The sequence below is a fragment of the Eschrichtius robustus genome, chromosome 1 (assembly GCF_028021215.1).
Source record: "Eschrichtius robustus isolate mEscRob2 chromosome 1, mEscRob2.pri, whole genome shotgun sequence".
In the NCBI taxonomy this organism is placed as follows: Eukaryota; Metazoa; Chordata; class Mammalia; order Artiodactyla; family Eschrichtiidae; genus Eschrichtius; species Eschrichtius robustus.
The window spans coordinates 134,113,622-134,135,673 of record NC_090824.1 but is presented as its reverse complement, the minus strand read 5'-3'; the positions used below and the strand labels follow the sequence as shown (position 1 = coordinate 134,135,673).

The 22,052-nt window shown below is 42.8% G+C and overlaps 1 protein-coding gene across 1 annotated transcript in view; it reads left to right on the top strand.

The window, feature by feature from the left end:
- Positions 1-22,052, top strand: part of NPTN (neuroplastin) — a 64,819-nt gene that overhangs the window by 36,320 nt on the left and 6,447 nt on the right. The window contains exons 2-5 of the mRNA XM_068555163.1: positions 1,590-1,761; positions 5,247-5,341; positions 16,410-16,543; positions 18,696-18,969. Coding sequence (XP_068411264.1) covers positions 1,590-1,761; positions 5,247-5,341; positions 16,410-16,543; positions 18,696-18,969 — 675 coding nt within the window. The remainder of the gene's footprint in view (positions 1-1,589; positions 1,762-5,246; positions 5,342-16,409; positions 16,544-18,695; positions 18,970-22,052) is intronic.

Genomic DNA, 22,052 nt, shown 5'->3' with positions numbered 1-22,052 from the left:
TTTACTTGAGCAAACTTGAGGATTTGCTTTATTTATCACAAGTTTCTTTGACGATATGAGCTCTACAATCAGAAATGTTACATTGATTAGGAGGTGCTTGGGCATTACATTTTTCATGTGTCCCATGACTTCTCCGTCCTCTCCTGCTTCCTGCACAATGAACAAAGCTTAGTTCCAGTGAAGGGAGAGAGTTTTGTCTTCAAGAGTTAAGAGTCAGCACTATACTTTATAAAATGGTGTCAGGGAGCTGCTACAGAGTTGTAGACAGGTGTAGGGAAATGGGAAGTTAGTCAAGGATTTCTGAGAAAGAATTGGAAAAAAAGTGTAAAAGAGCAAATACCTCTGATTGTGGATTGGAAAAGATGGCTAGTTTAGACTTTACCTGAAAATGTTTGACCAAAAGTAGAAAAAGAACTAACCATGGGAAATGATTAAAGATAAATAACGACAAAAGACAATAAACAAACTTCAAGACTTTAATATAGTGATGGAATTCAAAGTGCTTTAAAGATGAACCTTCCAGTAATGGTATTGATATAGTGTGCCTTAAAAAATTTCTGTTCAATGTGTTATAATATTTGACTCAAATAGGTTATTTTTGTAGATACTAAACGGTGATCCCAGGTTATCTAAGCCCAGGTAGAACCAGAAGATGAAGTATATAACTTGCCCTAGGGTGGAAGGTGTATGGGGGTGTTTTTGGGTTGGAGGAGGAGGGTTAAAGAATTCGGTCAGATGTGTTTTCTAGGCCCAGCTTTGTCACTAATAATAATTATGGCCTTGCACAAGTCATTGTACCTTTCTAGCTCTTAAAGATTGGGATTCTTTGAACTCTTAAGGGCCTTTCAGCTCTAAAATTCTAGGAGCCCATCATACCAACATATACCACATTCTAGTTATGATTATCTTAGAATGGAAAGTGTTTTAAAGTGCAATTCTGAAAAAATTTTGTCTTTGGAGTAAAATATGGGCTGGAGAGAAGAACTGATGGTTCCTTAACAGTTTTCTCTCGGCAAAATTTGGAAAATGCAATAGACTTTCAATAGGAAATTTGCTTTTAGGATCTACATTGTCTTTTTCTGCATAATTAATGGCCAGGCTGGTTTGCCATAGATTTATCAGATTTAAATGTGGGAAAAGCCATACATGCCTAATTATAACTATTACTTTTCAAGGCAGGAAGTTTATTAGTTTATTAGTTACCTAAATGATATTGCCTTTGTCTTCAGAACTGCAAAGTGGAGCCTGATTTTCTAATTGAAGCCGAATTGGTTGGTGGTTCTTATCTCATAAAATGGTGGTATTCAAAAGTGTAAGTGGATTGTTGCCAGTGCAAGCATTCATAATACTCCCATTCTTTTCACGTCTAGGCCAACTGGTCTTCAGGCTGTTGTCTGCGCTAGTGGTCATTTGCTCATAATCATTGTTTTTCCTTTCTTGACTTCCTCCAAAGTGGCAAAGTGAAATTCCTCATGTGGTCCTGTCTGCCCTCCCTCTTCTAGTCTCCCCAACCTACCCCATCCAACTCTCAGGCCAGGGCTGCAGAGCATGGAACTGTGGCTCCCTATCATTGTGCACTCTTATTACAGAGCCAAGGATTGTCACCAGTGAAGAAGTCATTATTCGAGAAAGCCCTGCGCCCTCTGTCACCCTGCAGTGTAACCTCACCTCCAACTCTCACACCCTTACATACAGCTACTGGACAAAGAATGGGGTAGAACTGACTGCCACTCGTAAGAATGCCAGCAACATGGAATACAGGTGAGAGGGGCTAGCAGCTCCTGGGAAGATGGGAGGGAACATGGTTGAGTTTACTTGACATTCATAATCTGTAATTATGCTATGTGGGAGAGACATGGTCCTCCCCTGGAGACTCTGATCCAGTATATCTGGGGTGAGGCCCAGGAATCTAGAAAGGATTTCTAATGAGTGGCCAGGTTTGAGAGCCATAAAAGATCCCTTCACTATGATGATAGAGCAGCTGAGGGCATCGGGAGTGATTTGCTTAGGATAACAATGCTAGTCAATAAAAAAGCCACAATTGGAATGCAGGTCTCTTGACTAAATCCAGTGGTATGAGGAATCAGATTGGATTCTGATCTAGGACTCTTAGAGCAATATCACCCTAAGTGATATTTCCACTGAGTAGATTTCCTAGTGAATTACCTTTTAGGAGTGTTTATTATGATCATAACCTGATCAGGACCAGTGGATACAGAGCTCATTAGTGATCTGGAAAAGGATGGTAGCCTGGAAATACCCTTTGATGAAAGGGGGATATTTGCTGGCAGAAGTTACCCAGCACCTGAAGATTTGGTACTTTTTTGGAATATCTAGAACACCTGGCACCTCACCTTTCAGAATAGTTTGTTCCTAGTTGAAAAGGATCAGCTAATCCTATTTGGCAGGATGATGCAGTGCAAAGAAAGAGTGCACTGGAGTGAGACCAGGAAAACCTGTGTACCTAGTAGTAGCAAGGACATTCTGCAGTATTTTGCAGAATTGAAATCATTTCATACCCCTTATTTAATTGACCCACATTAATTTGTGGATCCTCCTTTTTTTCGGGTAAGAAAACTGAGACTCAAAGAGTAATAATGCTTGACTGCTTTCAAGGCCTCATACTGTACCTAATAAGTTGCAGAACCAAGGCTAGGTTCCAGGTCTTCTGACTTTCTAGAATCTAGGTCATTGTTTTTTTTTCCGTTTTTGTTTGTTTGTTTGTTCTTCTGCTGTATTATACCATTTCGTGGCAAGGTAGTTAATCTCTCTCCACTGTAGTTCCTTCTGATATAAAATTGGAAATATAGCCTCAGCTATATCCTCATAGTTTGGAAAAGGTTAATCAAATAGAGATGCTGAGTGGAATAAAAGGCATCTATTCTTGGTCTGTCCATTAGTTTTACAGGTTTGTTTTTTTATAATACCTGTTTCAAGGTACCACACGTCCAATCATGTTTCTCTTGGGTCTTGTACTATGTTACCCACAAAGCTTTGAACTGTAACTTTATGTAAAGTTTGAACCTAACTTTATAGAACTACTCTTCTTTTTTTTTTTTAAAAAAAATTGGAGTATAATTGCTTTACAATGTTGTGTTAGTTTCTGCTGTACAACAAAGTGAATCAGTTATATGTATACATATATCCCCTCCCATCTTGGACCTCCTCCTCCCACCCCCCAGTTCCTACCCATCTAGGTCATCACAGACCACTGAGCAGAGCTCCCTGTGCTATACCACAGGTTCCCACTAGCTATCTATTTTAAACATGGTAGTGTATTTTTCCTCAGCCTACTTGAAGCTCTCCGGGGAGTGTTCTGCATTGTCAGAGTTTTTCAGGGAATCTGTAGAGTAACAACTCACATTTTGTAGAGTAACAACTGATTAGTCCCTTGGGCCACCTAATAAGTTGGCCATGGAGCCAGTCTCAGACCCTGCTTCTGCTTAGCCTGTAGGGGACATTTTTGATTTGCTTTAGTTACTTCTCAATAGCGAGTCAAAGGAAATGCTGTGGGGAGATTTTGAGCCCATAGGCATGGCCTCAAGTTTGGGAGTCATCTCTCAAGGAACTTACTGTAGGCAAGTCTAAGCCCTAAAGATATTGCTGCTGCTGCTGCTGCTCCTCCTAACTCTGGAACATTTGCTAAGAGCAGCTAGCTTGTGTCTGTTTCCCTATTGGGAGCATATTGATATAAGAATAGGCATTTGTGTCAAATTGAGAAGACTGTTGACAGCTCCTCTTAGAATCTTATGCTGCCATGGGTATGCTGGGACAGTCCTGTGGGTGGGCTATGTCTCTCCTCATCCATACTCTCTTCAAGTCTTTTTTGGGATGAACAGTAAGATGGATAAATGCATTTGGCCAGTGTTTGAGGTCAGGCGTTTTTCTCAGACATTAGTGCAGTGGAGATTTGACCATCACAAGTATCATATTTTAACCATTGAGCAAAAGAGTAGGAGCAAAATAATGTTTATTTTCTCAACTGGAAGCTGATGTTTCTCTGTTTTCTGTAATTACACACCAGCCTTTCTGCACATTTGGGGGGATGTGTCTAGGCCAGCACGAACTGAGCTGATATGAAGCTGACCTTCAGGGCCAAGAAAGCTTGTTTAGGATCACCCTGTAGGATTCAGAGGAAATACTGTTCTCTTCATACACACTTCTTACAGTCCTTTCTTTCACTCTGCTTAACTTGGTCTGGATCTGTGCATAGCTGTTCACTCTAAGTTTGTGTTCATTCACGTGTTTATTCATTTTTCTACTATATTCCAGGCACCAGGGTATGTGCTGGGTATAGAATTGTGTACCAAATAAACAGTGCCTATCTACATAGAACTTGGTCTGTAGGGAAAACAGACATTCATCAAGCAATCACATAAATAAATAGTTACACATTGTGATAAGTGCTGTGAAGAATTACAGTGTAGTATGAGAGAGAATGTCAGGGAGAGGAGGGATGTCACTTAGATTGGGAGGTGGAAGTGACGTGTAAGCCAAGCCTGATGGAAAAGGACTTAAGAGGCTAAGAGTGATGGGACGAGCATTCTATTTAAAGGAGCATCTTGTGTCAGGGTTTTGAGGTAGGAACAAGTTCAGCACATTGAAAAACTGAAAAGAGACCTGTAGGGCTAGAAAGCGGCTGAGATGACACTAGAGAGGGGCCAGATCATGCAGGGCCCTGGAGTTCTAGCTGCACCTAAAAGTCTTAAGAATTGAGCTGCATCTCTGTGGCTGATGCTCTGATGGCAGATTCTTTTCCCCATTATTCCTATGTCCTGTTAGTAGACTTATTGAAAGGCACGCTACTAAAATGCAGGTTAGGAAGAACACTACTACTAAAAGTCTTCAGGGAAATGCAGAAAAAGATTTGCTTTTTTTCTGCTCTTATTTATTTAACTGGAACCACCAGGTGAGCAAGAACTTTTTGGTGATGGCTCCATCTTCTGTATCTAAGTGTAGATTATAGTACTTTGTACAGCCCTCTCTTTTGATTACTTGCTTTCTAGTTTATTTCTCCCAATAGACTGGAGCATCTTAATGTTAGGGACCTGTATTCCTGACACCCAGTAAGAAGTAAATTATTAATACACAGAGGGAGATTTTTGCTTTCAGTTAGGAGGAGGTGAGTTGCATGTAGGGGCCCGACTTGGAGAGCAGGGTCCGTGGTTGCCCCTTTGATTCTCCTTTTGTTGTGTATTTTGACTGTTCCCAGCTTCCTTACTTGATTTTTCTTCTCATCTCTGCAGGATCAATAAGCCGAGAGCTGAGGATTCAGGCGAATACCACTGTGTATATCACTTTCTCAATGCTCCTAAAGCAAATGCCACCATTGAAGTAAAAGGTACAACCCAACAGAGGCTGCGGTGTGAGCCTCTCACTCTCCTTCTGAGACACTGACTTGGTCTGGGCTTCCAGTCTTTGAGCTTTTCTTGTTTTCATAGCGGGAGGCAATATAATATTATGGTTAGGACTGAAGGGTCAGGAGCTCAACTGCCCTGGTTTAAATCCAAATCCCATCATTCACTGTCTTTGTGACCATGGCGAGTTATTAACTTCTCTATGCTTCTGTTGCCTCATTTGTAAAACCTAACACGTGGCACATGGGTAGGTTAGAGGGATTAAATAAGTTAATATAGTAGGTTGAACCATACAAAATTGCTGTTTTTGTAGTTCAAAAAATGTTTCAATTTTTGTAGTTCAAATGTTTCATATGGTTCATCCTTAGGTAAAGCTCTTAGAATAGAGCCTTTGAAGTATTATTATGTAGGTATCTCCAATGGGCCAGGATTTGGCAAAGTACAGTGTGCAGGGTGAATATAAACTCTTTGTAGGTAATTCATTAGAATTGTAATAAAAACTCTGGGTGCATGGCATCTTAAAGATGAGATTGTAGCTGAAGGTTGCAAGAAAGGCCAGTAGAACTGTAAGAGTCAGAGCTAACTAACGTTTAACCCAGCTTTCCTGTGTTATTTCAGAGAAGCAGCTGAGACCCAGAAAAGTGAAACCACTAGCTCTCTGTCACACAGTGAGTTTGTGGCAGAGCTAGCATAGAACCCAGGTCTTGACTCCCAATCCCTATGATTTTCCATTTTATAAAATGACCATGGGGAGGCAGGGCTACTGTTTGAGGTCAGACTGAAGAGATGAGGATCTTTTTTAGTCCTTTTCATTTTGCTTAGGAAGGACAAACTTGTTCTCTAAACCTATAGGGTGATCCCTAGAAGCTGGAAGGATAAATTTAGGAAATGCGAATGGCCTATATAGCAGGTATTCAGACTTCCCTTAAAATATTTGGAAGACTAAAAATTCAGACTCAAGAAAATCTTAGACACAGTCAAAGTTTCTATTATATGTTGTTACTAAAGGAAAGTAGTGTCTTGGTGACACTTGCCCTAACTTGTGTCCTTGTTGACGTAAGGACGGCCAGTGCCTCCTCTCGTGGCCAGATTCGATTCTAAACACCTGGAGGGGTGGAGTCACAGTGCCATGGTTACAGATCATACAGGCCAGAGAACCTAGGATTTGATTAACTCCGTGGCTTTTCTTGTAGAGATCTGGGTTTATCTCTGTTTTTGAAGAGTGCCATATTTATTCAACATGAGGATGAAGGTGTGTTAAAGCGTTTTCTCTAAGCCAGCCAAGGGCTCTTCCCCACCTGGATGAGCTGAGCTACGTGGGGAGATGTTTCACTCCTTCATATGAGATCTGAGGCCCTGCAACATTCCAGGCTAAGCTTTTGGCACAAAGTTCAAGTGCAGAGGGAATGGGATGGGTGAGGGAGGGAGAGTGTCTAGTGTCTAGTTAATCGAGGTCTCCAAGCCTAAAGGGTAATTACATATAATTCCAAGTCTTGACTAACTCTAATCATATTGATCAAGCGTTAATGATTTCTAAGCAGCACTTTCAGGAGTAGAAAGAGAGTTATTTTTCCATTGGTTTGTCTGCTCAAGAAGGTGAGGTTCCGATGGCCCCAAAGGCATCTTTCCTCACATTCTCTTTAGCAGATAAGAAGTGGTCTGGAGGCTGCAGTCAGGAGTGTCTTCCGAGGAAGTTACAACATGCACAGTATCTCACCATAGTGAAGGCATGTACTGTGCTCTGTTGTATTTGTACTGTACAATAACCCTGTGAGGTGGATTGGGCAGGTGGTATTAATATCCTCATTTTAAAGAAGTAGACCTTAAGAGAATTCTGTTTTATATAATCCTAAAACATTTTCTGTGACTAGCTTGGGCAGATACGTTAGTCTGTCAAGAAAATTCATATGGAATTCTAGTCTTTCTTCCTTCTCTCCCCTGACACCTGGATAGAGAACAGCTGAAAACTTAATGTCTTTTAGGTTAGAGATAGTTTGGTCTGGTAAAGACTGAACACTTGGCTTTTCTTGTGTAAGTTTAGGAGGGTTTGCCATAGGCCCAGGATGACATTCTAAGCTAGCTCCCGATTATAGTTGGGGTAGAAAACTGCCTTGAATTTACAGCGGTATATGTATTGTTGCCACAGCATTTTCATATAAACTCTTGTTTCCTTAGTTCCTCTAGGGTGGGGTAAGAGACAGTTATCTTTTTATAGCTATAATGATTTAGAAACTCTGCTGAGTAATAGAGAGGCAAGAGGTGGTTGCACCTAAGAACAGAGAAATTCAGGGGGTTCAGGGAACATAAGTGACCTCTGCCAGAAGGAGTCTCTGAGAATCTTCATTTGTGGTTTTAACTAAATCAACATTTCAGGGCAATATAATTCAGACCATACATACATATTTCTTTAGCACTTATTCTACACTCAGCCTTTTCTTCCCCATCTGGCTTTCCCTGCAGTTGAAAACTTCCCTGGGGTGTTGTTTGGGCTCAGCACTGTGGGGAGTGAAGGACTTAGACTAGCCAGAGACTGGGCATTATATGTCACATGACCAAATCTTGAGTTACTTGTTATGTACAAAAGAAGAGAAGGCTGAAGGAATCAGAGGGTGGGACACATATCTGGGAACAGACCTGAGGTGGCAGTGCTTTTCCACCTTAGCCTGTAGATCCCTGTCAAGAAAGGAATTTTAAGGATGGTCGTATATACATGTAGTAGGGAAGCCCTTGCACCTGAAGTAAGGTTGGTTTGTTTTTTCTTTCTCTTTTTTTAAAGGACAAGAATGAGGCACAGTATAAACAGGAAGATACTATTACTGTTGAGGATTACATTTCTTAGGTACTTGGCAGGTGACCTGAGCAGATGCTGGGGGAGGAAGATGGAGCAGGGCTGGCCAGGGGGAGAGGAAACAGCAATGACTGCACCTTGTGGGACCTCGGTCCTATCACCAGCCTCTCTAGGGATCTGCTTAGATAACTCTGGGGAGGCTTCTCTTTACTTTTTGAGCTTTTTGACTCCTCAGAGGTTGTGTCTTCTGGAGACTCCACACCTTACCATACAGCATTTGTGAAAGAATAGGTGTTGAATTTTCTATCCCTGTAATTATTCAACTTTTCTAGCCCTTAGTCCCTCCCTCTTCCTCTTCCTTTTCTAAAATTAAAAAATGTGCTCACAAAAACAAGTTAAAGTTTTCTATGTAATTGACAAAGTTGAAAAGAGAAAATACCTCTCATGACTCCCAGACCCTATCCTCACCCTTCAACCATTTTGATTAATCCAGTAAACAAGGAGTTTGAGTTTTATTGCTGTTTTTAGAAAAGGATTTTGGTGGTCAACAAGTCCTCTGCGACAGACATGCCATTGCCGCTTGTGAAAGGTACATCCCAGCCCCAGGAAGGTTTGGGTCTGGTGTTTTATTAGGGCCATCATTGTGTCTCCCTGCTCATTGGGCATTTCAAATGAGTTTCAGTCTTTTAGTGGCTATGAGAGCCAAGATTGATCTTGTTTTTCTTCTCCCTACTTATTAGCTTTCTTGCTATTTGAATGTTATGACTAAATGTTAGGATTTCTAGAAGTGACTTTGCCCTGCATCCCTGTTTCCTACTCTGTTGCGTGGCCTTACAACTGATATATCAAAGTTCACACTGGCCGAGGCGGACTGTGTGGTGATGGTGACAGATATCATTATTAGGAGTAATAACACACCTCTCACGTTTGTACAGCACTTTCAGCACGCAGAGCGTTTTTGTGCTCATTTATTCGTTTGACGGGCAGCTAGTTTGACAGGTGAAGATGCTTAGAGGTTGTGACATAGTTGAAGTTCGAGCTGATGTCAAAGCTGGTTCTGTCTCAGAATTGCCCTGACTTGAAAAGTCTCTGAAAGCATAACAATAATATCTTGAAGCTGCTTGAACATTTTGAACATGAACCATAGCCCAAATAACCATACCTGTTCCTTCTTTTCCTCTCTTCAGGGTGCTACCCTGACCTACCTTAATAAGAATAAGAACAGCTAACGTTACTGTGTGCTTACTGTATGCCAGGCACATTACTTGTCCCTTTCCTCTCCTGTAGTCTTCGCAACTCTGAGGTAAATGCCATTATTATCTCCACTTTCCAGGTGAGAAAATTGAGGCTCCAAGGGAATTGAATGATTTGCTCAGTGTGACATAGTCAACCAGTGGGGCCAGAGTTCTCACCCAGGCACCCTAGTACCAGAGCCCATGTTCCTAAGCACTAAGCCACACCGCTGTGTTCAGCATATAACAATGTAAAGGTCTTGGACTGACAGAAGAAATGGGTTCCAATCCTGGCCCTGCCATTAAAAACTTGCCGTGGGGGCTTCCCTGGTGGCGCAGTGGTTGAGAATCTGCCTGCCAGTGCAGGGGACACGGGTTCGAGCCCTGGTCCGGGAAGATCCCACATGCCGCGGAGCAACTAGGCCCGTGAGCCACAATTACTGAGCCTGCGCGTCTGGAGCCTGGGCTCCGCAACAAGAGAGGCCGCGATAATGAGAGGCCCGCGCACCGCGATGAAGAGTGGCCCCCACTTGCCGCAACTAGAGAAAGCCCTCGCACAGAAATGAAGACCCAACACAGCAAAAACAAATAAATAAATAAACAAACAAACCCAAAGTTTAAAAAAAAAAAAAAGATATAAAAAAGTCAATGCGTTCAGCTTGGGGTATAGTGAGGTCATAAATTACTTGGGGCTAGAAAAAAACAAAAAACAAAAAAAACTTGACGTGGCCCTGACTAGTCACTTTCCTTCGTTGGGCCTCAGATTCCCCAAGTGTATGATGAAGTAAGATGAGATAGATGATCTTGAAGGTTTTGTAAGGCTCTAAAGGTCTGTGGTTCCCTTATGTGGACACAGATGAGAGGTTGGGTTAGTGAAGGAAACGATTTCTAAGCTTCTTTTCCTAGTAGTAGTGACTGTCAGGTTCTTAACTTTGAGACTGTCACCTCAGTGCCCCCTACACCTCCACGCATATATCTCCTTGTCTTACGAGACACTCACTTGTAGTCCCCTGATCTCAAACACTGATGCCAGGAAAAGTGTTAGAGCAGTGGTTCTCAAACTTGATTTAAGGTATATGAAATGTGGCCTAGGCATCAGGCTTATTAAAAGCACTCCAGATGATTATAGTGTACAGCCAAGGTTAGAATCATTCTTAGTGGAGATTTCAGTGCCTCCTACTCAGTGGTTTCACCTGCAGGAAAGGGAGAAGCCTCTTCCGCAGAAGGCAGCACAAGTCCCAGACTGCTTTAGTCTTTACAACCACTGATGAATCTATTCTGTATAATTATTGAGCCAAAAAGCCAACATCTTTCTTTTTAAAAAAAGTACTTATTTATTTGGTTGCAGCACGCGGGCCCCTTAGTTGTGGCAAGAGAACTCTTTGGTACGGCATGCATGTGGAATCTAGTTCCCCGACCAGGGATGGAACCCAGGCCCCCTGCATTGGGAGCACAGAGTCTTAACCACTGCACCACCAGGGAAGTCCCCCAACATCTTTCTTGCTTCCATCTCAGCCAGTCTCATATTGTTTCTTGGGCTTGGCCCTTGGCTAGCAGTAAATCTTACCTCTCCCTCTGCCTTCAGCCAAGCCTCTATTTTTGCCTATAGAAAATATGAGGTGTCTCTGGGATTTGATAGGTTGCATGAAGGAAGCAAAGAGACCATCTCTACATTATCAGTGTGTTGTATGATGAGACGTTGTGCAATATCTTGAAGGATGGAGTTTCTTTGAAAATGAGTTGCAAGATTATGAATTTGCTTTGAAAAGTGAGCACTAAATAAGCAGTCTAGGTAAGAGGCCCCATACCTTGATCCTGTCTCAGCTCTGTTGTGTTAACTTTATTTAACATCATCTTCAGCTGAACATGCCTCAGTTGCCTAAGCTGGCACTTTCTACAGCCACCAGCCTGGCAGAGAAGCTGGATGCTTTGCTTTAAATGCCTGCGGGTTAGGCAGCAGAGGGTACTGAGGAACATGCCTTTGTCCTCAGCCAAAGGCCTAGATGATGGCATTGGGTCAGGTGTTGGTGGGTAACTAAGACTCTTTTGGAACCCTGGTGTTGCCATTTATTAGGATACTGGAAGGGTCCATCTATTAACTCATGGGATTAGAGTATGTAGCTAACAAGGCCAGATCATGAGTTAATTCCCAAGTGGGTGTGTGATCTCTTCTAAGGATCTCTTTGTTACTTCTTTGCTACCCAGTCTGTGCCTCCCTGAGAAGGTAAAGGGGATTAAGCAGTATTTGCTCTGTCTGACTCCTCAGACCTGCCTGCAGACCAACGGGACCTAGTTAAGTAGGTCCTTGTTAAGTGGCAAGCTGGCAAGCCCATATAAGGCGAGGCACCATAATCAATATAAATAGGCCACTAATCAGTATAATTTGTCAGTATCTGACCTGAGTAAACTTTATTAGAGCCACAAACAAAAGTCCTGCTTGTATTAGCAAATAGGGAGAAAACACATAATAATCAGCATCTTTTTGATTTCTTAGAACTCATAATGCCTGTCTTAGCCTAACCTTTCCTTTCCCTAACTAATAATGCAATTTAAATGTTTATTTTTGACCCTGGGCTCCAATCGTGTGCTAGATTGATATAGAGATGTAAATTAACCCTCATAAGACCTCTATGAAGTGTGGGTATTTTATTCCCATTTTACAAGAGTAAATATTGAAACCCAAAGGATTTTAAATGACCCACCTTAGGTTACTCAGTGAGTAATAGAGTCTCAGTAGAGCCAAATTTCTCTGGCTTAAGTCTAAAACTCTTTACATTATAGTATATGAAGTAGCTAAACTCTGACAGATAAATCAATCCCACCTTAGGTCTAGAGCGTTCTAGTACATCTACAAGCAAAGATAACATTTGGGCAGTTTGCTGTGCAGTTACCATTAATGCATGTTGTATATTTTTATTGTTTATGGACTCTGTTCTAGTTTGGTTATTTCCCGTTCTATATGGTAAAGTACAAAAAACATGGCCTCTGGAGTCAGATAGCCCTGAATTTGGATTCTGGCTATACCATTTACTAGCGGTATAATTTTAGATGTTAAATAACTTTACCAAACTTGAGTTTTCTAATCTATAAAAATGGGGTAACGTCTGCCTCATTGGGTGGTTATATTTGTTACCTGATGTTGCGTAATAAATTACCTTAAAACAACCAATACTTATTACCTCATAGTGTCTGTGGGTCAGGAATTTGGGAGCAGATCAGTGGGGTGGTTCTGGCTCAGGGTCTCTCCAGTTGTTGGCTGGGGCTGGAGGGTCTGTTTCCTAGATGGCTGCCTCAGGGGCTGTGGAGGAAGACCTTAATTCCTCACTACGTGGGCCTCTTCATAGGCTGTTTGAGTGTCTTCCTAGCATGGCAGCTAACCTCTCCCAGAGTGTGTGTTCCGAGAGAGAGAGCGAGAGAGCGAGCAAGAGGGAAGGAGGGCAAGGAAAGCCACTTTGTATTTTGTGAACTAGTTGCACACCTTTATTTTTACATATAGATATATTTTTTCTATATATTGATTCATGTTCTATATAGGAAAAAATATATAAAATACATATTTTATAAATATATAAAACATATGCTATATTTTATTCTTTAGAATCAAGTCACTAAGTCCAGCCCACACTCAAGAGGAGGGAAATTAGGCTCTACCTCTTACAGGGAAGAATATCAAAGAATTTGTGGACTATTTAAGAGGTGGACTCTGAGCCCTAAGGGGCCCCCCCCTCTCTGACCATTGCTGACATGTGCTCTGAGAGCCTAGTTACCTTTCTTGCTGTGGGTCTGCTGTCTTGCTCAGCTGGTGGGGCAGGAACAGGCTTTCTGATTGAGCAGCAACCATAAAGGACAGAGAGAAGTGAAAAAACTTCATTGACCCAGAGGCTGAAGTGATAGTTGTTATAATCATTCCTTTTAAGGTTAGAGTGATGTGACTTGGGTTATTAATCTTCTGTCTTCATGGTATACTAGTGATACTTCCACCAGTTCAAGGGTGAATAATCAGGGCATTATTCTTCTGAGGACATTATTCCCAAGCTTCACTCAGTATTCTTTGCTGAGTTGAGGAGAAAGCAGCAGTAGATCTAATAACCATTGGAAACTCTTAACAGGCTTCACTATGTAAACATGGCCAATAAAGTGGGGAGTGGGGATGCACACTTAGTTCCTGTATAGTCTCCGCACACAGTAGCCTTTAAGGCGCCTTCCCATCTGTAAATAGAAGCCTCTGTAGAATCTGGAAGTAGATGAATGAAAGGAGGACTTGGTGTTCTCCTGAGCACCAAGGCAGGAGTGAAGGCCATCCCCACCTGTCTCCCCAGGTCTTGGCCTTCAAGAATAGTAGCTTTTTAGAGACTGTGGAGCCATAAACCAACTCAGCTTTTAGCCTTCTAGGTGGTTCTTATGTGTAATCTTAGGGATGAGTCTCCAAGGCAAAAGCTGATGTTAGTGAATTCACAATACATTGGAATTAGTCAAATAACTGGGCCAGAGTAAATAGAGTGAGTATTCTCTGTGGGGCAAAGGAGAATGAAAGTAGAAAAATACATCACATGTAAGCTGATTTCTGAAAGTTACATCTCTACCATTTCCCTGAGCTCCAGACTTGATATTCAGCTGCCTACTTGACAACGTCACTTGGATGATAAATAAGTCTTAACTTAACATGTCCTAAACTTTGAACTCCTGGTTTTTTACTACCATCATTGCTCCATCCCTAAACAAAACAAAATAAAAACAAGCAAACCAAAAAAACCGCTAATTCTTCGCCGTCTTCCTCATCTCAGTAACTGTCAACTCCATTCTTGCAGTTACTCAGGCCAGAAACCTTGGGATCATCATTGACTTCTTTTTCTCTCCCTTTCCACATTCAGTCCATTAACAAATATGTTAACTTAACCTATAAAATATATCCAGAATCTCCTCACTTCTACTGCTACTGCCTTCATCCATACCACCCTCTCCCCCTTGCCTGGATTGCTTCCACTATCATCTCTACAATTTTTGTCCACATAGTAGCCAGAGGGAGCCTGTTAAAGCATATAGATAGTTTCATACCCGCACTTAGTATTCACCAGTGGCTTCCCAGCTGACTTAGAGTAAATGCCAAAGTAATTTCATTGTCCTACAAAGTCCTGTCCAATCTGGGCTCCATTCTCTGATTTGGTCTCCTACCATCGTCCCCCTGTGTTTCAGCCAGATTCCTCCATGCTGTCCTTGTACATAACAAGCATGCTTCTGCCTCAAAACTTTTGCCTTTCGCTCTACCTGGAGTGTTCTTCCCGCAGATATATGTGGCCTACGCCCTTATTTTCTTCATGACTGTGCTAAAATTCACCTCATCAGAATGGCCTTCATGTACCACTCTGATGTATTTGGCATGTAACGAGTGCTCAACAGATGTTTGTCCAATGAATGAAACACAACTAGAGGCAAAATGTGGTAGCTCTTCTGCTTGTTGTGTCTCCCTACTCCCCCATGATGGTGTTTAAGTATGGCTGTGGAGCGTGTTCCTTCCTTGCAGTGCTTAAGATGGTCCTTAATATTTACTGACTGAAGGAAGCTCTGAAGAAGGTGACCAGGTTGAACAGTGACTGACTGGCTGTGGGAGAAATTTGGTGTGATGGGCATTTGAGCCAGCCTGACTCGTTCCCTTCTGTAGTGAGGAACTGTGCCTGGAAAAACAGATATTTCCTTTATAATGTCCTATCTAGAAAACACCTCACGCTGAGTAGTACTGAGCAGGCCTTAGTTTGGCAGGTTGTGGAGATGACTTGGAGCCTTGCTCATTCTTTTCCTATCCAGGTGCCTCAGGAGGTGGTTTGGGAAGCACAGTCTGGGAGTAGCAGGATGTTGGATTATTTTTAAGCCAAGAAAAGCCAAGCCAGTCAGAAGGGAAACGTGGGGTCAGCCCATGATATAATACAATTGTACAGGCTTTTACAGTCTCGAAATGAATATTTTGACATCTTATCTGTCTATGCAAGACACTGGATATAGGCAGCGGCTAGAAATAACTCCATTTGATAACGGGGTATAGAGTTCAAGCACAGAATAATTAAATAACCAGCAAAACTGGAATTTGGACCAGGCCTATTGATTCTCTTTCCCATCTTCGCCAACAAAGTGACGTCTGGCCTACTTTGAGTTTTATTGCTTTCAGATTAGTATAACTGGTGCGGTAAGGTGGAAAATACAGTTAAGATCAAAGAAGGCCAAATTCAAAGAATTAGCCCCTATCTCAGGCTTATTGGATCCTTGAAACTTATCTAATATTTAAACCACAGGTGCTGTTTATTTCTTCCTAAGTGATCCCTAAAAGCAGAGAAAATCAACAGCTTCTAGCATGTCTAGAAATTCCCCTAAGATTGGGTTCATTGAGATAACTGCAAATCAGGTGTGTATAAATCAGATTCTTAAGCCATTAATAAAATCTCTTGGGACACTGGTTGAATTTCCTGTTCATTTCTTTCTTCCCTTGTGAAGACCAGTTTGCTGCATTCCCTCTTTTCTGGGAGAGCCTTGGCCATTGATATTCATCACGTAGCTTCTCCAAGCATTAATTGTTTTTATATACCTTGCAGTAGGACTTGATTTTAGGTGTTTGATCTCAGGGATCTCTCATTTCCTGAAGGGAATATATGGCATTTGATATAATACATAATTATTGCTAACACAGGTGTATTAAGAAAAAACCATGACTGGCAGAGAAGGTAATAGCTTCTGTTTGCATTTTCTTTAAAGGATGGCTTAATTTATGCAGATGCACCTGTGCTCCCTTCCAGTAGGCTGGAGAACCACCTGTATTATTAGTAGAACTTCACATATAGTAATCCTCGTGTCTGCTTTGGTGGGTGGGAGGTTAGGGCAAGGGATTGGTTCCATTGCTCTGTTCTGACCTGAAATGCATGTTATCAAAGCTGAATATGAGGGTGGGTCTAAGGAGAAGCAGGGCTCTGAGCCAATAGTTGGGGCCTTTGTATCCTGTTCAGCATAGGCTCCCATGGTAACTGTATTCAACACTCTTTCTCACAGCTGCTCCTGACATCACTGGCCATAAACGGAGTGAGAACAAGAATGAAGGGCAGGATGCCGTGATGTACTGCAAGTCAGTTGGCTACCCCCACCCAGAGTGGATCTGGCGCAAGAAGGAGAACGGTATGCCCGTGGTGAGTAGGAGGCAGCCCTGGTTCTCTATACGTGGGTCTCTGTGGTTGCTGGAGTTTCTCCTGGGGAGGTCTAGACATCTGGACTAGTTTCTGCAACCTGCCATACTGGCTGCCGTGGCTTGGGTCACCCTTTCTAGAGTCTTGGTGGTTACATCATGAATCTGGAGGTCATTGGCAGTCTCTGACCAGCATGGAATCCCTATACATGATTTGTTAAAGCTGTCTGTCTGGTAAAGGATTCGGCTGTTTACCTTCAAGATAAGACACCAAGAAGAGCTAACCCCAATCTTAAAATTTTACTGTTATTCTGGTACATTTATCCTAAAGAAAATATTGCTCATAAAGTGGTCTTAACGTACTTTTCTTGTTTTTTTGGGAAGGCAAGGCAGTGAGAACAATTAATAGTATATTCCTGGAACACATGAAATACTGATTAGGAATTGAGACAATCTAAGGAGGCCCATGGGCAGCCTTAGACATTGGAAATCTGACAGTATCTGCTCCAGAAAAGGTCAAAGAAAACATCTTTTCCAATCTGTGGGATGATTCTTGATGGTATTGGGAGAGTCAAAACTTTAGACTCTCACTTTCTCTCTGATTAATGCTTGACCAGTCTTCTATTCTGTCAGAGGGGGTGACATACATCCCTCCCCAGGCTTTGTATGCCTAGCACTCTACTTTTCAGGCATCCTCTTTGACTGCCAGTCTTCAGAATCAGAAGGGACCCTAGAGATCATTTAATCCAGCTTCTTTGGGAAGGTTATACATATTAACCAAGGTAAATTAGTGGCAAAACCACTGAAGTTTCTTGCATATGATGGTATTTTTAAAATACCCTTTGAAGGCTTGTGGACCAAAGGTCACACTCACTAATCACCTCAGGTCATAAGTGAAAAACATGGAATTAGTGAGTGAGTAGAGCAGGAGTTAGAGAAGTTGGCAGCTTTTCAAGTCCTAGGGTTGAAGCTTCACAGAATAACTAATTTTGAAGGCTGTGAGTTTCCCGTTCCAGCCATACCCACACTCAAACGTAGACATGATTTATGCTATAGCTAGACATCATTCTGGGGATTATCTTTGCCTTTCCTCTTTCTTCCTATCTTTGCCTTCCTCTCTGATTATCCTTTGGTTGCTGCATATGAACTGACACATGAGTCAGATTTTTCCCCTGCTAGTATCCCATGAGATCAGCGCTGCAAACCTGTCCCAGCTCCACCCAAACCCCTGGTCATACTCTCACCTCTGCCTTCCCACACGTGCCTGGAGCACTCCTGTCTTGCTTGATCAGCTCTCCTCCCCCACAGCCTAGTTCAAATGTTAGCTCTTCTCCAACTTTCCCTGACTCTTTCCAGCAGTGTCCACTCCCTCAGTGCAATGTGGCTCTATACATACCCTCTGTTGGGGCTTCTTACACGTTCCTTTAACCATCCCTTTGGAGGTCTGGTTCCCTCTTGAGGCCAATCTCCATGTTCATTTTTGTGTCATCCTTTTCCATTTCTATCTCACCTTCCCCTTAGGTAGGATATAAAACATGTAACATGCTAATGTAAATATCTTTTGATTGATTGAATAAACTTTCCTTTAACCCTGTAATTCTGAAAGGAAGTGGAAGTTACGAATTTCCCCCACTCTGACTAGGAGCAAGTTCTTAGCATCGTTTCTAGAGGAAGTTTAGGGAGACTTGGCAGAGTTCACCAAGCGTGAAGTAGATATGCTGACTGTGAAGTCATCAGACAGGCCTGATGTTACCAGATACATGCCTGACCACGGAGCTCACACCCCTTCTCCATCCTCTGCCTGGTTACGGTTTCTTACCTGGTGTTTGGAGCAGCACCTTCTAAATTGAGTTGGTCTTTTCTGGGTCTATAGGGTAGGACCTCCCTTCACTTCATACAAGTTGGAGAAGTCCAGAGGACCAACAGCAGGGGAGTCTTTTACCCTGGCTCTGCTAGAAGATTGTTGACTGGTTGTTGTTGAGATTGAAGGGCAGTCAGTGATCAGGTACTCAAAGTCCCTTGGACAAAGGTGGTACTAGACACTGCTCCCTGATCCCGTCCAGTGTCTTGCTAAGGATGTTAGTGTTGCCTTGTATTGGGCACTAATTCACCTACTCTGATCTTTGTGTGTTATCACTTTATCTGCTCCTGAGCAGGAGATTGTCAATACTTCTGGCCGCTTCATCATCATCAACAGGGAAAATTACACTGAGCTGAGCATCACAAACCTGCAGATCACAGAAGATCCTGGCGAGTATGAATGTAATGCTACCAACTCCATTGGCTCTGCCTCCGTTGTCACCATCCTCAGGGTACGGAGCCACCTGGCCCCACTCTGGCCCTTCTTGGGAATTCTGGCGGAAATCATCATCCTTGTGGTGATCATTGTTGTGTATGAAAAGAGGAAGAGGCCAGATGAAGTTCCTGACGGTAAGAACATCCCTACAAAATAGCTGTAATGTTGGGGCTGGTTTCCAAGCCTTGGGGTGGTTTCCAAGCACGCAAAGAGGACTATAAGAATGTTGGGATTCAGTCCCAAAAGGAGAGAAGGAAAATTTCTTATACTGGTTCCTCACCCCGTACCCCTAAGATTAGCCACCTTGAGCTATAATTATTAGCTCTGTTCCTCCATGTGGGTGTTCTCCAACCCCGGTCCCATCTGCCCTTCAGGCCCCTTGTGGGGAATGGGCAGTTGTCAGTCTCTTTGTTCAGCTCTGTCCTCCTTCAATACAGATCATCAGGCAGATTGAGCTTGAGGAGAATCCAAGTCAAGCCTAGAAGCCACCCCAAGATCGCAGGCCACCTGGCCTTTCAGGCAGATTTAAGGTATCTAATTGGTTGTCACATGGTTGCCTGGTATAGCCCCTGTAGGTAACTGCCCCAGTCCAGTCAGACTGTTACTGGGAAAAGCCATTGGAACAAGCCACTTTTTGGTTCCCTTGGTTGGTCCCTTCAGAAGGTTTTCAAGGTTTGTGGTGAAGCAGGCCCCTGCCATTTGGCTTTTTTGTCTGTCTCACAGACAAGAATGGTGGAGAGCATCTGATGCATTACCACCCCCAGTTTAAGACAGATAGCTAAGCAGTAACACCTGGAGTCCCTGCCTGAGGTGGCACCCTCAAGCTGGCCCAGGGTCCGAGAAGGGAGTGGATAATAGCAGCGGAACCACAGCCAATGTTAGGCATTGGAAAGAATAAGAATCTTAGATGGTTAGACATGCTTAGAGTCAGAAAAGGTCCTGGAAGGTATGTTTTTTGTTATGGATGTTCCATTTCTAACCCTGTCATTATAATGGGGGGGGACTACTGATGGAGACTTGCACCGGTAGTACTTCAGATTCCTCACTAGCTCACCAGCCCCATCCTCTTGCCCTATAACAGCATCAGCGAAAACAAATTAATTGGCCAGCCAACCATTACCACCACTTGCCTGTCACTGATTGGACTGGAAGGGTGTGCACCTAAACTCAGTGCCTTGGGTGATGGGGAGGATGCCAACTCCAGTCTGACTGTTCTGGGCCTGTGCTTGTGCACTGTGGTGCTGTACCCTGCCCCAGAGAGCTGTCTGTGTCCCTGTGGCTGGCCGGGACCCAGTGCCAGCCATGTGTGTCAGCGGAGAATGCTAAGGGAGGTCTGGTGCTCCCTCAGGAAGAGCGCAGCCCTGAAGGCATGCCAGTGGCTCCAGAGTCTCTGGAAGGACATGTTTGAGAGCAGCAGCCACCTCCCCTTCTTCTCCTTTCTTCTCAGCAGCTCCTAAGTCTCTCTGCCTGCACTAGGTAGAGCGAGTATTGTAGTGAGGCTGGTGGAAAGGTTATTTGGTGACACTAACGATGTATGTGGGGAGACCTGGTGGACTTCCATCCAAATGTACATTCACCAGTGAACTAGATGGAGGAATGGGATGGACGTCAGCTGGAAGCAGATGGGCCTTTGTAAATACGTGGGCTCGTGCCCTGCAACATAAGAGTGTCCTGGGATTTTTACTTTCTTTCTCCTGGGTCCACAGAACTGCTATTCTATGAAGCAAAAGTGCTTTCTTAGGATTTTCATATATGCATAATGCTTTTTTCTCTAAATTTCTCTTTCTTGTTGCAAATTAGGACTTCCAAGGCAGAGTACCTCTGTCTAGATCTGAGATTAAAGGGGGAGAGTTGCCTGTCAGTGTGTTTTCAGCATTGGCTTATTAGGAGCAGTTATGCCTCACTCCTGAAAAGGGCTGAATGCTTTTGCTTTGCTAAATATCGCCTTTCTCGGCTTTCCCTTTGGAAAGATTGAGATGTAAAAAGTCAGTAGGAAAAGGTAAAAATGGGCTTCAAAACCTGACTTTTTACTTTAAGACAAGGCTGGCTGCCCCTTTCTTGGCAGAGTGACACATTGGCTTAGCCTGTCCCTGTCAGAGGTTGCTGTTGTCTTTGCAGGAAGCCGCTTTACTTACCCAGGTTGCTATCCCAGCATATGTGGAAGAGACCGTCAGGTTGGATTTGAGGAATGGTTAGTATTGGTTCTGACAAGTGCAGGCACCTGCCCAGGGAAAGGAGCTATCTTTTTTTTTAAGAGCTCCATGGCTGTTGAACACAAATGGGGATGAGTTTGTTATACGAGACACCTGTGGCCAGCAAATCTGAACAGCTTCCTGGAGGGAAAATATCTCTTTTTAAGATAAGTTATTATAGGCAGTGAATGAATCCTATGTGAAAGAGATGACTGCAGGGTAAGTGCAAAGTAAAACCTTCTTGCTCTAGTGTCTTAGAAGAATACTGTAATGCAAGCAGCTTTTACTTTGTTGTTGTTATTGAATTGGGGCGAAAAATCTGGGATGCTGGAATCATTGCAATGTTTGCCTTCTCTCTCTTCCCCTCCTGACAGCCAGCACGGTCCAGGCTCCATTCTCTATCACATGCCCTTGCTCGAGCATTTCCATCACATAGTTTTCTTCTTTGTCTTTCTGCCTCTTTTTCTCAGACTCCTCCCTACTCCTGCCCTACCCTTTTTTCTTCTCTCCTGGAAGTAATTTTTTTGAAAATTTGATTGTTCCTCTGTGAGTTTTCCTTATGCTGTGTCTTTTTTCTTCTTTAGCCAGTTTCCCCTCAACTCCTATGCAGTTCACAAGAGCAAACTCACTTCATATGCTTTCCTCCCATATGCCCTTCTTCAAATTTACCTATAGATATATGCATACACCCCTTTTTGGAATGAATGAGGAGGTACCTTATACCTGATACAGATTTGGAGTTTTAGAGTTGATGAATTTTTACCTGTCAGACAACCGTTCGTAGTTCTGTGTTGACTTATTTATACCATTGTGAAAATTGATTTTTGAAAAAAATAAGCCTGACACGGCTTTTTCTCTGCCAAATGAATACACTATTATCAAGATATAGCAGTGATTTATTTCTGAGTCACTGGACCTTTTTTATATGAAAAAAGTTCATATAAAACTCACAGTATTCATATTTGGGCAGTCTGTGAGTTTTTGGTAACGGCGCTGTACTAGAAAATCACTAAGGGAACAATACA